The sequence below is a fragment of the Camellia sinensis genome, chromosome 15 (genome assembly GCF_055761805.1).
Source record: "Camellia sinensis isolate YWXY chromosome 15, ASM5576180v1, whole genome shotgun sequence".
Lineage (NCBI taxonomy): Eukaryota > Viridiplantae > Streptophyta > Magnoliopsida > Ericales > Theaceae > Camellia > Camellia sinensis.
This window is the reverse complement of record NC_138975.1, coordinates 66,782,019-66,799,180: the sequence shown is the minus strand read 5'-3', so window position 1 is coordinate 66,799,180 and position 17,162 is coordinate 66,782,019. Positions and strand designations below refer to the sequence as shown.

Here is a 17,162-nt window from a genome sequence, read left to right as displayed (position 1 = left end):
GCAGATTGGAGAAAATTAATCCACAACCGTCCTCTCGTCATCACGCATCCGTCCAAAATACGGCGGATCGGTTTGGTTCTGTTAGTTTTGGCGGATCGGTATATCCGTTGCTCACTCCTAATTGGAGTATTAGAAATCTTTTGTCGTACGCTCCCGTTTGTTTGAGTAGAAAACATTTTCTAATAGAAAATATTTTCTACAGAATTTTTTTTTAAATAATATTTTTTGAAATTTTTTTTTTCTATATTTGGTGGTGGTGGAACGAAGTTGGAGGTGAAGGTGGTGGTATAGTGGTGGGATGCCGGTGGCGGCGATAGCGACGATGATGGTGGCAGTGACTGTGGTGATGGTGGCATGGTAATATTGGTAAAACTTTAATCCTGAAAATATTTTCCGTTTTTTAAAAGTAAAAAATATTTTCTATTCATATAAACTTATTTTTTATTGATCATGAAATTTTTTTTTTGTTAATTTTTATTTTTTATTATATCAAACACTAAAAAATATTTTTCATCCAAATGAATGGAGAATTAATCTTTGTACTACTGTAATCTTTTAACAAAGGATCTCCAGAGCCACTGTTTCATAAAATGACTTATATAAGTGTTATATTGCTTAAAAACCATTGAGTGATAAGAGAAAAAATAAATTATAATGGACTTTTGGAGATTTGTTATTTTATTATTTTTTAAATAAAACAAAACAAACCAAAAAAAAAAAAGAAAAAAAAACTTTTAGGTTGTTTATATTTCATCAATTTTACTTGAAATATTTACTTCACACATCAACAGCACTAGACATGTTTATAATTTACGCATCAAACAGTTCAAACTATTAACCACAGTACAGATAAACACACACCTTACGAAGTTTGGCAGATGAAGCCACTATCACATCATTTATAGCAAATAATTGAAGCTGCCTTATATTATCTGCTGAGTGAGCATTTTTGGCCTGTTCAGGATTCAGCCAATCCATCATACAATAGCCTGCAATTTGATCATAAAAGTGGTCAACATATAACTGATCAACCCCAAGGTTTCTTCCCAAAAATAAATAAATAAATAAATTATGCCGGTAGTCTCTATATTTTAATCCTCATGTTATTTTGATCTTTATAATTCTATTTGACTCAATTTTGATCATAAATTTCTAATTTTATCTGAATTTGTCCCAGCTGATTATAACTGTTAATATTTTTTTTTAATGAAAAATACGTCTATAAGTAGCATATGTAATATGGCAAAATCACCAAATGTGTCAACTTCCCGACTCTCCTTGACTCTAATGGGATGAGTTTGGGGGTGGTTGAACAGGGTAATATCATATTTGAATTTTTTTTAAACAATCCTATCAGGTTTGGATTGGGGACGGGATATGGATTTAAGTTTTTATAGAATATATATAATATCTATACAATATTTTATTGAGTTTCTATCATGTTATATATATATATAATATAGTTTTAATATTTGTATAATATGTAATATATTATTTTAATTATAAATATCATTTTCTAGGTTTAATTATTAAATTTCTTATCGTGTTGTAGATCGGGTAGGGTCGGGGTGGGTTTACATTTGCAGATTTGGGAGGGGAGTAGGGAAGAGTTTCATGAGGGTGAGAGGTCGGGTCAGGTCGCAGGTGGAGGCAAGGAGCGGAAATGGGAGTGGGAGTGGGAGTGGGGTATGGGGACCCATACCTGATCCATTGCCATCCCTACACATGCAGGTAAAAAGATTTGAACCACTTGCCTTTTACTGAAATTTATGAGTTCTAGCCTGTTGGTTCAATAGCCCTAGTTCAACTACATCATTATGTACAAAATTTCTATAAAATGTTCTGTTTGATTAATAATGCATCATAAACCCTCTACGCATAGATAAGTAGCATCAGCAACATTGAGTGTTTTTTTTTTTTTTTTTTTTTTTTTTGAGTGAATAACAACAACAACAACAACAACAACAACATTGAGTGTTGTTAATTGATTATTGAACTATTTCATTAATTTGGGCTTTCTTAACTTTCTTTGTTTTGAAATATCATGAAATTTATATTAAATTGAACATTTATTATCCAACAAATTCTCAAACAAATATACCGGAGTAAGATTCACACATAAATAGAAAAAGTTGAACCTCTTACCTCCTATTCCTAGTGAGGTACAAAAATTTTAAAGTGGTGGGGATTGTTAAATTGATAAACATTATTTGGATATATAAAAATCTAATAACAATTCTTCAAAATTACAAGGCTAGCTCGAATAGTAAATCCCTAGTAATGAATCAGGAAGTCTTAAGTTTGAGTCCTTATTTCGTCTGATATATGAAACTGGTAGATAATTACATATATGTAAAATTTTATGTTGAAATCTCATTGAAAGTGGGTTTTAGGGTTTCTTAGAACATCTCCAATGGTGCTCTCAAAACACTTGCCAAAGCTATAATTTAGCAATAGTGATAAAAAAAATAGGTCTCCAATGGCTTGTTATTTTACTTGCCAAAGATGACATATGCCATATCTGTTATCAAATTTGGCAAGTAAAATAGCAACTGTCAAACATGCCACATCAGCAAATATGAACATATCTGTGGCTCCAAATTCAGTTGAAAACGCCGAATTGAAATAGTAGAAAACCAAGTAATTTTTCAAATTTAATTTTTCAAATTGAATTATATTTAATTTTTTTCTAATTTTTTAAATTTTTTTCATTTTTTATATTTGTCTAGTCGGAAATAATATAAATATATAATTTTTTTTTTTTACAAATAGTTAAAAAAAAGGTCATAAAAGACAAAAAATAAACAAAAATAAAATCACAAAAAAATCTATATTCAAACAACACCTACAAACTAGGAGGGAAAGTTGGTTGAGAATTGTTAAAATAACAAATGATCATTGGAACACCATTACTATAATTTGGCAAAATAACACTATTTATTGACAAATTATAGCAATAGCAATAGTATCATTGTAACAACTATTGGAGATGCTCTTATTTAAATAAAAATAAAAATAAAAATAAAGCAAAGCAAAGCTGCAAATGTTATGCATACCTTTGAAAGGCATTGAGTGTGCCACTTGTGGCCGGTGCAAATGTTCTGGAGCTCCCATCAGTGTCTTGCAAGTCATTAAGCTTTACCTCATGCAAAGCATACATTTCAGTAACTCTTAAGTGATGTGCAGTTAGGATGATAAACGAACTAAATAAGCAGAACAGTTAATTGTTCAAGCTTGATTTGTTAAATTTCGACCCGATCTTGATTTATTCGATATTTTTATATAGTTTTAGGCTTATTGCACTGAGCCGAATGAGTAATTTTCTATTCAAAACTTTAACAAGTTTTAAAATATATTTAAAATTGACTTGTTTACTTCATGAAATTTCAAACAAATTTTTAAAAAGTCGAACACAAGTCAAGCTTGAACTGATTAGTTCATTTATCATTCCTATATTCAGTAATGAATAGGAAGTAATAAAAATCAAATTAGATTACATAGTTTTAGATTCTCACTCTTTTCTGGAGGTGAGTGTTCTCCTCTTGCAGGGCTCTATGCTACAGTCACATAGAATGAAAATTAATTTTGATTCTGAATATTTCAATATTCGAATTTTTAGAGCAACAAAAATTTTATTATCATCTTTCATTTATAAATTAAACCATTGCTATTATATTTGTATTTTTATATTTTTAAATTGATTATTTATTTATATTTTGGCGGTTAAATTCATCACAGAAAGTATGAAATGTGTATTGTATCGAGGGCTTTGTAAGATTTCTGAATGTTTTTTGTATATTCAATTGTTAATGTTTATAAAGTAACCATCAATTTATATAGCCCTAATATATGGCTGAACAAGGAATGATTGAAAAAGGAAATACATACGCCAAATTAATGTCTAATTCCTAATATACATAACCATGTCATATATACAATCATGACATGTATACAATATATTCTCACACCCCAGCTCAAACTCAAGGTGTTTCAGTAGAAAACACTGAGAATTTGCTAAGAAGAAATTGAAACCGAGCGGTAGTGTGAGTCTTCGTGAAGAAGTCCGCAAGTTGCAAAGACGGAGAGATGAAAGGAAGCGAGAGAGAGCCAGACGGCAAATGCTGTCGGGCAAAGTGACAATCAATCTCAATGTGTTTCGTCCGTTCATGGAAGACAGTATTATGGGCAATCTGAATAGCACTACGGTTGTCGCAATAGAGAGAGATCGGAGGAAATTGAGGGACACCCAAATCAGAGAGAAGACAACGAAGCTAAACAAGCTCAGTAATAGCATGAGCCATAGCACGGTACTCAGTTTCGGCAGTAGAACGAGCAACAACAGTTTGTTTCTTGCTTTTCCAAGAGATCAATGAATTGCCAAGAAACATACAGAAACCAAAGGTGGACTTGCGATTATTAACATCACCAACTCAATCAGAATCAGCATAGGCCACCAAGTCTAAAGAGGAAGTAAAGGACAACAGTAAACCCTGAAAGATGGTACCCTGGAGATAACGAAGAATGCGAACCAAAGTAGCCCAATGGGTAGAGCGAGGGGTAGAAACGAACTGACTAACCACATGCACAGCAAAAGCAAGATCAGTGCGAGTAACAGTCAAATAAACTAAACAATCCACAAGCTCGCAATAGACAGTGGGATCATCTAGAGAGACACTAGCAGTAGAGTTGAGCTTAACATTAAGCTTAATAGGTGTATTAGAAATCTTAGTATCAGTAAGACCAGCACGGTGAAAACCCCATTAGCATATTTTGCCTGAGATAGGAAATAGCCATTTGGAGAAGAGGCAACCTCAATACCAAGAAAATATTGCAATGAACCTAGATATTTCATTTCGAAGATACGGAAGAGATGTTGCTTAACCTCGGAGATAGCAGAAGAGTTAGAGCCAGTGATGATCATATCATCCACATAGAGTAAGAGAGCAACAAAACCAGCTGAAGTATGTCTCAAAAAACAAAGCAGAGTCGGAAGTAAAAGGATGAAACCGAAACTTGGTAACAGTAGTCTAAAAGCGATCATACCAAGCACGAAGAGATTGCTTCAAACCATACAGAGCATGCTGAAGATGACAAACCTACCCAGATGAGTGGAGAAGGCTAAGGAGAGGACACATGTAGACTTTTTCAGTGAGATGACCATTAAGAAAAGCATTCTTAACGTCCATTTGATAAAGAGGTCAATGTCGAACAACAACAATGGAAATCAAGGTACGGACTGTAGTCATCTTAGCAACAGGGACAAATATCTCCTCATAATCAATACCATACTCTTGCGAGAAACCCTTTGCAACCAAGCGAGCTTTGTATCGCTTGAGAGAACCATCAGAATGAGTCTTGACTTTATAGACCCATTTGCAACCAATCAGATTTTTGCCAGCAAGCAAAGGAACCAACTCCCAAGTGTGAGTCTAATGCAAGGCAAACAACTTATCCTCCATAGCTTGAATCCAATTAGGATCCTGACAAGCCTTCGTGTAAGACTGAGGTTCTGAAAAAGAATGAATAACAGACGAAAAAGTATGACAGGAAGTATAAAAACATGTATTAGACCAACTCAACCTGTTTAGAGGACAACACTGACGAGTAGTATATCGATGAGTAGCAGGATCAGAGTCATCAGAAGTAGAAGGAGCATCAACAGGAGTAGAGATAATTGGTGGTGAAAGAGCCTGGCAATGATGAGAATAGACCAACAACGAAGGAGAATAAGAAGCTGAAGGAGGAGAAGGAGCCATAGGTGACGTAGACGGAGAAGTAGGAATGGGCTCAAGAGGAACAATGGAGATGTACTCATCAGATGGGTCCTCAGAAGGAAATGGGTCAATGTAAACCAAATCCTCTTTGGAAACTGGAGCAGTGAGAGGGAGAAGCTGAAAGTAAGACAAACATTCAAGAAATATAACATGCCGAGAGACAGGATTGTAATAGCGGTAGCCTTTTTGAGTAAGACTATACCCCAAATGACACACAAGACAGACCAGGCGCTGAGTTTGGTTTTGTCTTTACGAGGAAGGAGGACAAAACAAGAAGACCCAAAGACACGCATGAGGAAATAATTGGGAGGTTGGGAATACACAGCCTTATAAGGGGATCAACTGGAGAGTAGGGGAGTCGACATGTGATTAAGGAGGAAAGTAGTAGTAAGAACTGCCTCACCCCAGAATGGTGCCGGAATGGAGGCAGAGAGAAGAAGAGATCGAGCTGTCTCAAGGAGATGACAGTGTTTACGTTCAGCATAACCATTTTGGGAAAGGGTATCAGTACACGAGGTTTGGTGAATGGTGCCCAATTTGGCCAAATACTCACAGAATTCAGTTTTAAAGTATTCTCCACCTAAGCCAGACCAGAGTATTTTAATTGTGGCCTCAATTGTGTAGTGATCATAGACTGAAAGGTATGATATATTTGGTAGAAGTTAGATTTATGAGCCATAAGATAAATCCAGGTATAGCAGGTGCAATCATCAACAAAAGACACACATAGTACATACAACCTCTTCTAGTGAGAACATGAGAAAGTTCCCAGACATCAGTGTGTACAAGAGAAAAAGGGGAAGCAAAAATAAAAGTATTGTTATTAAAAGGTAAAACTGTCATTTTAGCAAGTTTACATACTCTACACTCATTAATTTGACTAGGAGAAACTTGACCTAACAATTCTGACTGAGCTAAAGACCGCAAGCGGTCAACAAACAAATGAGCTAAGCGAGTATGCCATAAATAAAATTGACTCGACTGAGAATATAACTGAAAAGATGAAAGTGCAACAGGGGAGGTAAACAGAGGAAGATGCAAGGGAAGATGCAGGCTTTCTACCACATAGAGTCCCAATCTGCTTCTTGGATACCTGATCCTGCACACAACAGATATAAGAAGAAAAGATAACATCAAAACCAAAAGCATCAAGCTGACTGATAGAAAGCAAGCTAACAGACAGTTGAGGAACATAAATAACAGAGGAAATAATAACAGCAGACAAGGTAGAGGGTAAAACAGACCCAATAGATAGGACAGACATACCAAACCCATTAGCAGTATTGATAGTAATAGGAAAGGGAGGGGGGATACAGTTTTGGAGTAAGGAAAGATGAGGAGTCATATGATGAGAGACACTAAAATCAAAAAGCCAGACAGAGGAAGGAATACCTGAAGATGACCCAAGCAAACCTGAAGGAAGAGAGGTAAGAACAAAGGCAGATGAAGATGACTGAGAGGTGGACCAGAGATGTTGAAGCTGAGCAATTTGGGCACTCAAGGAAGCTAAGTCAGGATTAGAAGCCGGATCAGAAGCCAGAGCAGTATAAGCAGCAGGAGGGTGAAAAGTGTTCGAAGTAGGACCTCAGAACTGTGGTTGAGATGGTTAATAAGACTGATGACCCTTCTTGGGGTAGTTGTACTTCTAATAACCTTTCTGATGGCAAAAAACACACTCATCAGAGACTAGTGGCCCCTTCTTGGGCTTTGCAGTGGCTTGAAGCTGATGAGGTGGGGTGTTCGACAGCAGATGAGGTTGAGTAGAAGCCAAGAAGATAGATGGAGACAAAGTCTGACTGGCCATCTTAAGACGGGTTTCCTCGGAGAGGAACTCACAAACAATAGCATTCACAGAGGGGAGATAAGACCGATGAAGGATGCCACCACGGATAGCCTCATACTGAGGGAATAGAGCCGTTAAGAACTGCACTAAACGTCCTTGCTCCTGAAACTCAACATAAGCGTCTAGTGCCTTGAGGCTAGATGGTTCCATGAGAGCCAACTGATTCCAGAGGCCTATCATCTCTATGTAGAAGTCTTGAATAGATTGATCCCGCTGACGAGCACTCTGAATAGTTGTTTCCAACTCATACCACTTGGCAAAGTTGGACTGTTGATACATACCTAATAAATAATCCCACACCTCCTTGGCAGTATTGTATTTGGAAAACATCATTCCAATGCGGTCATCCATAGAATTATGAAACCAGGTTAGAACTTGGGCATCATCACATTCCCAAGTGTCACAGGAAGTCAAATATCCTTCTTGTTTCGAGTCCAATGGACAAGGAACCGAACTAGAAACATAGCACCATTTTTTCTGACCAAGAAGGAAATTCTTCATGACACTAGCCCAATAAGCATAATTGGCACCAGTGAGTTTACAACTGATTGCTTGGATTTTGTTGTTCGTCATTGTAATTAATCAAAGATTCACATGTTGAAGTATAATAATGACTAAAAGTGGGCCAAACTGTAAATAAGAATTTTGACCCAAACAACAGTGTTGAGAGAGTCAAAGTCGCGAATACAGAGAGACAGAGAGATACAAATAGAGCAGAGTAGAGCTGAGCAGAGGTCAACCGAGTGGGGCAAATCAACCACCTCTTCGATCACGTGAACAAGGCTCAAACGAGAGAGTTCAGTTGAACACGATCGTGATTATTCTGATGATCACGAGCCAGAGTCCATCGATCTAGGAAGACTAGACGACTCGACTCTAACCAGTGAAGACGAGACACAACATCGACTGAAGGACTAAAGTAGTGACTGAACTGATATCGCGATGCGAACCAGAGAATCGATGTTGAGAACCAAAGAGAGATCAGTCAAGAACCTTGCGATTGGGAAAGAAGATCACCCACAACTCACGACTGAGAGAGAGCAACAGTTTCTAGGATTTTTGGCTTTGATACAATGTAAGATTTCTGAATGGTTTTTTGTATATCAAATTTTTAATGTTTACAAAGTATCCATTAGTTTATATAGCCCTAATATATGGCTAAACAAGGATACTAAAAGAGGAAATACATACGGCTAATTAATGCCTAATTCCTAATATACATAACCATGCCATATATACAATCATGCCATATATACAATATATTCTCACAGGCTTAAGGGTGGGATTTTTGACTTGATACAAAAACATGAAATGGGAAATACAATGTTATCAAGTCAATGTTAGCTAGTTCTCAACATAATTCGAAAGTGAAACAATTCAAAATACGAAAATAAACAATTTAAGTTAATATCAAACTCTCATAACATGAATTTAACACAAAGCACTTGTTAACGTGCTTTTATATAAATAGCAAACCTCAATCTACCTAATAACGTTATATCTCCTCAATATTTTGAAATGCCTATACTATTTGCCCATTCTTATTTTTAATCTGATTTTTTCTTAATTTAATTAATGCCTTTGATTGAAGTCTTCCTAACATGTCAAACATGACTAGCTTGTGTTAACCATATCATTCGCGTCATGCTTAGGTTGACTCATTTATAAACAGTTCGAGTTAGTGTCAGGATACTTAATATGATTAATTAAAGGAGAACTTACCAATCAGTCCTATTAACTAAATCTGTTTACCTATAGATCTTGACTGATAAATTTATCACTATAAATTTATTCATAAAAATAAGAGATACCGATAAATTTATCATTTGATTAATGTATCAATAGAACTTAATCACTACAACAAAAACACACTTTAGTGACATGTTTTTATAAGATGCCACACAAATAATATTTGATGGCACATTTTTGAAAAATATCACAGAGCCACAAACATAAAAAGCTCTAATGGCATTTCAATTAACCAGTACCACATCACTACAGCAAAAACATTATTTTGTGGCATCATTTTAGTGTCACTTTTTTTTTTAATTTATAAAAATGCCATTACAAATACATCTAATGGCATTTTTTTAAAATGTCTCTTAACCATACTCCTATTTCACTATTTGAGTGGCATTTTATTTAAGGCCTGCAGCACAAATAAAATTTATTGGCATCATAAAATTAAAAATATAAAATAAAATAAAAAAGGCCATTGAACCACCTAGTAGCAAAGGAAAGGGTCTCCTGTTAGATGAAGCAAGAAGCCTTTGCCTTTGGAATCTTAACACTAGAGTTCCACTTGGGAACTAACTCACAAAAAGAAAAGGAAAAATCCTAGGGTTTACAAGCGCTTATGTTCTGGTAAAATCCTAGGGCTTGGGTTTGAATGAAATTGACTTCTCTCTTCTCTCTCTATCTTTGATTGACATTGGCTTTATCACCACCAATCCAAATCAGTAACTCCCACTCTTCTCACAAATCTGACTCACCTTTGCTCTATCAGGTGTGATTACTCTGTGTGTGTGTGTGTATATACATATATTCATAAACCATTGACTCTTTATTCTATGGAAGGAAGTAGAATCACAAAAACAAATTTTAAGGATTGGACTCTAGAAAAGCTCTGATTTGTTCAAATTATTGTTCTTTTATGGTTTGAACATTTGAGGGCGCAAGGTAGGCTCTTCACATTCTTTGACACTGTAAAAAATTGATATACATTGTATATGTTCCATACTTCTTAAGTATTTGTTGTCCTTATCATAGTGGTAATTTTCACATTTACTCGTCATCTTCATTATTGCTTTAATTTGTGTCTTTGTATTTTGTATAGACCATTTGTTTTGTCAATAGTTATACTTACTACTTGTTTCATCAAAATACAATTTTGATTGTTCCCCCTCCCCCCTAAATTTGCAAGGCATTCTTTTGAATGTTCCATTGGAGAATTAGCTTAGGCCATGGTGGTAATGTCCTAATATTTTAATGAGTCATCTAGAGTATGATGTTGAACAGTGATAGTGTTAAATACCCTGTTACCTATAGTACTACAACTTAGCATGCCTACCATCTAGCAACTAATTTGATTGTTATATATAATACTAATACTAATGCCTTGCTATTTTGATTATCAGTAGCAATACTACAATCTTGCTTGGAGCATCTGCCACCTTCAAATTCTATGCAGCTTCAATCTATTTTTGATGAAATGAATAGTTGTGTTATTTATTCAAGAGAAAAGCATAAAACCAAGCAAACTTGAAATATTTATTGCTCATCATATATATGTGTGTGTGTGTGTGTGTGTGTGTGGGTGTGGGTGTGGGGGGAGTGTATGTGTGGATATCTATTTATAAATGTTGATGAATAGATATATGCAGGTTTTGAGTAACTCAATTTTAAATGTGTATCTATATAGCACGGGAAACATTTGAATATGTATGATTACTAAGCTGATTAACAATGGTAGGATATCTATATAGTTACTATTTGGTGTTGACTCTATGGTATACATTTAAGTTTTTTCAATCTAGTGAAAAGGAACTCGTACAAACACATCTCATGGTTAAACCAAACCAATTTAAGCCTTGTATCCCATTCAAGTGGGATCGGTCACATAGATCACTTTTCTCCATGAAACTCTATCAAGGGTTATATACTCAGTTAAATTAAATAAACTTATATACTTTTTAACTACTGCATCCATGGTTCTTAATCGTGATATCGGGAAATGTAACGACATCGATCATGGAATATTGGTATCAGTAATATTGGTCGGTACGTATCGGGAATCGGGTATTACGGCGGTGAAATTTTAAAAATCATTTCACAGGTTTTTCAACTTTTTCTTTCCATATTGGTGAGTATCGGCCGTCGCGGCTTGTGTAACGGCTTGTGTAACGGTTACAGATTGCTACGTATCGGGACTCGGCCGATTCTCCTGTGATTTTCAATCTCAGCACTACACCAATCTGTATTCGTCGCGGTGCTCCATTTTCCAATACGAACCGACCGGTAGGTAACGTATCGGTCGGTATTGTTGTACAAATTGTGTAATTGAACAAGATAAATAGATTCATGATTAATCAAATTACACAGCAGGACAAGAAAACTTACTAAATATTACAACCATAGAAATACACAATACGATAAATGGTAAAGAAAGTAAACCTAAGCCAGTGTGATACCACAGTCTCCTTAAAATAGATTAGCCGCCTTATCATGGGTGTTGGAGGTACATTGACTTCTGTCTCCTAGGATACGATGGTTTAGACCGGTTAACGTAGAAGCACCATCTATTAGGTTTGGTGAACCGACAATGGCAGCACTCTCTCACACAGGAAGAATACATTACAAGAGGAGACTAACTTGACTATAATATGAGAGCAAAAAAACTTTTTCGAACCCAATGGAGATAGGCCTCCTTTTATACACAATGGGGGAGAGAGGAGTAACCTTATAGCCATGAAGGTTGGCAACCAATGGCCATTACTTATGCAAAACTGCTGGAGTAATGCACACAATTAATGGGGATTCAATGTGTGACTTACACACACTATACACCTGTGTGTATATACATATCTGCATATCTGTAGCAGACTTAGCCTAAAAAAATTAGGTTGGTGGACCACCAATCCGGCCCAGCCTAAACCTAACCCATTCCAGTAAGTTTCAAGCCCAAGCCCAACTCTCAAGATCCAAGATCCACGACCCATGGACCCGGACCCGACCCGGTCCCAGCAGGCAGCGCTCGTGTGTGGCAATTTTGTCATAACCAACTTGGATCATAGTTTTGGCCCAAGCCCATTCTTGAAGCATCCATAACTCCCTTCCTTCGGAAAATTTGGATGCCCCAAATGGCTCATGCCCTTATCAAAATCTTGAGGTTTAAATACCTTTCAAAGCTTTCCTCTACAATCAATGTGGAATTGGTAGTTATACACGATTCGCAATACGTCCTCATGAGGTCAACTTTATGAGACAATTTCTCATTCAATTCTTAATAATTTTTAGTCATTCTTTTTATGGTATAAAGACCTTGTTACAAAGAATCTAAACCCATTTAATCCCATTTCAACCAATGGTTGAGACCTACTTTAATTTCACATTAAAGTTACCAAAAATCTATTTTTTCCAACAATCCCCCACATGAATAAAAATTGACATAATAAAGAAAATGGATAACGTTTATAAAAAGACTTGAAGAGAGAGCACACAGACTAACCCTACATTAAAAAAGGTAGCTATTGGCCTTGAACCTTTCGTAATGAATGTCTATCGGATTTACTAGCTGACTAGTGAACGTGATGCCTTGAACTATTCTGCTGTTTGTGTAAACCGAGACAATAGACCTCACACAAAAGTTAGTCCAACCATTTTTTTGTTCTCACTGTTGTGTCTGGTATGGCCCTAGAACACTAGCCTAGTTTAGTGAGTGGTTTTAAAGAATTCGGCCTTACCAATTCTTAAACAAGCGGCCCCACTTCGCACTCACATAGGTGACCTATATAAGGTATCTCATTATACCACGGTTGATTACTCACATCACTTAGGTCATTAAAAACATTAGCTTAACCTTCCACCCCCAAAGGGTATCACTGTACAAAGGAATGAGCAAGAGGATTTACCTTTTCAGCGACTCACCGGTTACACGAAATTAGGTTGCCCTTTCGAACCTAGATCTTGGGATCTCCAGTTAACTAGGTTGGGTTTTCTATTTCGGTAACATTACTAAAGGCCTTAACCCATTCCTCTTGACGACGTTTCTACTAACTCTCAAGTTAACTCTTTGGGTAATGGATTCGCAATGTTGTCCTTAGACTTTACATAGCCTAGAGAGACAATTTCATTAGAGAGTAGTTGTCGTATGCAATTATGTTTATGACAGATATGTCTAGACTTTCCATTATACGTAGTACACTGTGCTCGTTCAATCGCCGATTGGCTATTACAATGAATACAGATACCAGGCACATGTTTCGGCCAACGTGAAATATCCTCAATAAACTGGCAAAGCCATTCAGCTTCTTCAGTTGCTTTATCCAAAGTAATAAACTCAAATTCCATCGTTGATCTCGATGTACACGTTTGCTTGGAAGATTTCCAAGACACGACTGCTCCTCCTAGGGTAAACACATAACACTAGTGGATTTAGAGTCCTTTATATCAGATATCCAATTAGCGTCACTATATCCTTCTAGTATCACTGGGTATCTGGTATAATGCAGCCTATGATCCCGGGTGTAGCATAGATAACCTAACACCTATGTAATGCCTCTTCAATGAGTGGCATTCAGATTACTTGTGTATCTACTAAGCCTACTAACAGAGTCGGCTATATCTAGCCTTGTACAACTCATCAGATACATCAAACTTCCAATGACCCGAAAATATTCTACCTGAGAGGCACTCTCACCATTATTCTTGGTCAAATATAGACTCACGTCTACTGGTGTCATGGACACACTTGTATTTGATTTACCAAATTTCTCAAGTATCTTCTTAACATAGTGAGACTGAGAAAGTACAATACCACTAGATGTTCTGGTAATCTTAATATCCAAAATGACATTTGCAAGGCCCATATCTTTCATGTCAAGCTTAGAGTTTAACAATCTCTTGGTAGTTCTAATCATCTCATCATTACTACCAACAATGAGTATGTCATCAATTTATAGACATAAAATGACATAACCTCTGTCAGTGTCTTTGACATATACGCATTTGTCACACTCATTGATTTTGAACCTATTTGACAACATAGCATTGTCAAACTTCTCATGCCATTGTTTAGGAGCTTGTTTCAAACCATACAATGATTTGATAAGCTTACAGATTTTCTTATTTTTTCCTGGAGTTGAAAACCCCTCGAATTACTCCATGTAGATTTCTTCATTCAAATCTCCATTTAAGAAAGCTGTCTTTACATCCATCTGATGTATCCCTAAACCACGTAAAGCTGCTATCACAATTAGCATGCGAATGGATGTAATCCTTGTCACAGGTGAATACACATCAAAGTAATCCAGGCCTTTTGTAGCTCGACTATTTCACGTCGCCCCTTTTGAAAGTTCGAAATAAGCCCGACAGTTCGGACTCCCGCGGTTCTGAATCTAATCTCACAAGTGCAATGTAAAATTGATAAACACCAAAGAGTCCAAATCCAGCAAATTTTTTGAAAAATCGATTTTGAATCAAATTTTCAAAAATGGACTGCTTTGCCAGATACAGAGTCGCCACCTAAATATTTTGGGAAATCTAGGAAACGCATGACTCGTGCCAAAGGCCACGTGTCCGTCATCACCAAGATTGTCTCGGCTCGGGAACTTAGGTACAAGAGGGGAAGGTCATGAATGCATTTGAGCACCCTCGCCCGCTCGCCCGATCAAAGATCGGCCTCCACTAATCATGATATGATTTTTATGTACATTATATGCTCTTGTTTCGATTTATTTAGGCTAGCGTACTATGTGATGCGCACACACACTAGTATAAACTAACTTGCAAGAATTGGAACATTTGGCTCATGTTTGTTTTTGCAAATTTGTTTCGAATATGTACCACTTGAAAAAGTGATCACGTATAAACATTACTCAATTTATTCCAATTCAAGAAATTAGCCTTCATCCACAAGCATTCAAGCAGGTATATCAATTAAGCAATTAGCCTCATGGCAAGCATGCTAAACAAGGCAACAACCACACACATGCAATATGCTAAAGTGAGTAAAGGCTCACCTAATACTCCAAGCCAAAATAAACAAAAGAGTTAGAAAAATGCATGATCCTAACTTTATCTAATATGACTAATGCAACGCATGCGATATGCAATCTAAATAGGCTCGGCCACTTAATATGACATATGAATTGATTAAATAACATGCGGTCTAAGCACGTATTCAAAAAAGTATTAAAATGACAATGCAGTTAGAATGATGAACCGAGTCTCGGTGCATGCAATACAAATGAATGCAAAACATGAGGTATGCTAAACAAAACGTGATGTCCCTAACCTAACCATCATAAGCTAGTAAATAAAAGAGAGAAAGACGTGGGGTTGGAAGACATACACATTATTACAACATTGCGCTCTCATGAAGGAGAGTCCGAATAAACTAAGCTAGGCTAATTAACTAACTAATTAAAGCTAAGCTAATTATTAAAAAACAAATGAATAAATAGCTAAACTATTTAACTAATTATTATAAAGCGAATTAACTAACTATTCTAGTTAACTAACTAATTACAAAATGAAATTGAATAACTAGTTAACTACTTAATTAATTACAACACTTTACAAAATTAATTAGCTACAACTAATTAATTACAAAAAATATTTAAGCTAAATATTTAAATTTAAACAAGCTCAGAATGTGAGGAATGCTCATGCACATGCTCAACCTTCACCCGAAAAGCCACTATCTTCCTTTCGGAGAGCCTCTGTTGCACAATAAAAGACACACACTGTTGCCCATTTCAAGAATAGCTTTGCTTTGCCATGCAAACATACTGTTGAATTTTGCATCAATGGCCGGTTGGCTAGTGATGAGGGTTGCCGGCCACCAGTGATGGCCGGCCGGCCATCAAAGGTGGCTAGTTGCCATGGAAAGTGGCCTGTCGGCCACTGCTGTACAGTTCTCCTTACTGCAATAGAGGACAAACAGAGCATGCACAGGGTATTTTCAAGGGTTTGTTTGCACAACTCACCCCTTCTTTTCATGAACAAATCCAAGGAGTTGTGAACTTAGGCCACAAACCACCAACTCAAGCAATTTCATTGCATGATGGCTTGTGAAACCAAGTGTGCAAGTTCAATAAATGCAATGAAATAAGACTCTCAAAAACCACCTTCCTATCATTAAAGATCAAAGGAAGTGATGACCTTGGAGACATAAATCATTTCATCACTAATGAGTATGAAATGATCCAAGTTCCACGTGTTCAATTAACGTCCGATCGAACACAACCAAATTATTATCTTGTACCATTTTAGTCCCAATTTTAGTTACTTCATTTTAAATTGCCATCCATTCTTTAATCAATTGAGTCCACAGGGTGAGCTTAGGTCTTCTAAAGGAAAGAAGGCTCAAACCAAGAGTTGTCTTAGGCATGAAAGAGACACCATACTGTTGGTAATGAACCCCCTAAGGGATTAAATCATTAAGCATGACACCTCAATCTCATGCTTTAAACAAACAAGTAGTTTGAATTACTTTCAAAGCAAAACAAAAAACCAAGAAATGAGGGAGGTTGCAGAGATTATTAGTGATGGAAATGGGTGAGAAAAGCATAAATAAATGCTATCAACTCAAATAAGATGGTGTCTAAGGCCTAGAACACCAAACTCATGAGGACTATTACACTATAAACATGCAAAGCAAAGCTCAAATGCAACTATCAACCAAAGACAGTGCTAAAACAGGTCTAATACAATCCTAAAACATTTTGAAATTGAGCTAAAAAAGTCTAGATTAATATGCTAAAACATGGCACAAACTACGCTAGTAAACAAGACATAAGGAGGGGATACTAACCCCTCCAAAT

The 17,162-nt window shown here is 36.3% G+C and overlaps 1 protein-coding gene across 2 annotated transcripts in view; it reads right to left on the bottom strand.

Annotated features, from left to right (window-relative positions):
* Positions 1-723: 723 nt before the first annotated feature.
* The window catches only part of LOC114312398 (MADS-box transcription factor 6), a 45,621-nt gene continuing 29,182 nt past the window's right edge, over positions 724-17,162 (bottom strand). Inside the window, exons 6-8 of one of the 2 annotated variants that reach the window (XM_028258627.2) lie at positions 3,516-3,557; positions 3,057-3,136; positions 724-989 (exon numbers count right to left, since the gene is read on the bottom strand). In XM_028258627.2, the coding sequence (XP_028114428.2) occupies positions 959-989; positions 3,057-3,136; positions 3,516-3,557 (153 nt within the window). In that variant the 3' untranslated portion in view covers positions 724-958. The remainder of the gene's footprint in view (positions 990-3,056; positions 3,137-3,515; positions 3,558-17,162) is intronic. The other variant, XM_082909841.1, reaches the window with a different exon arrangement.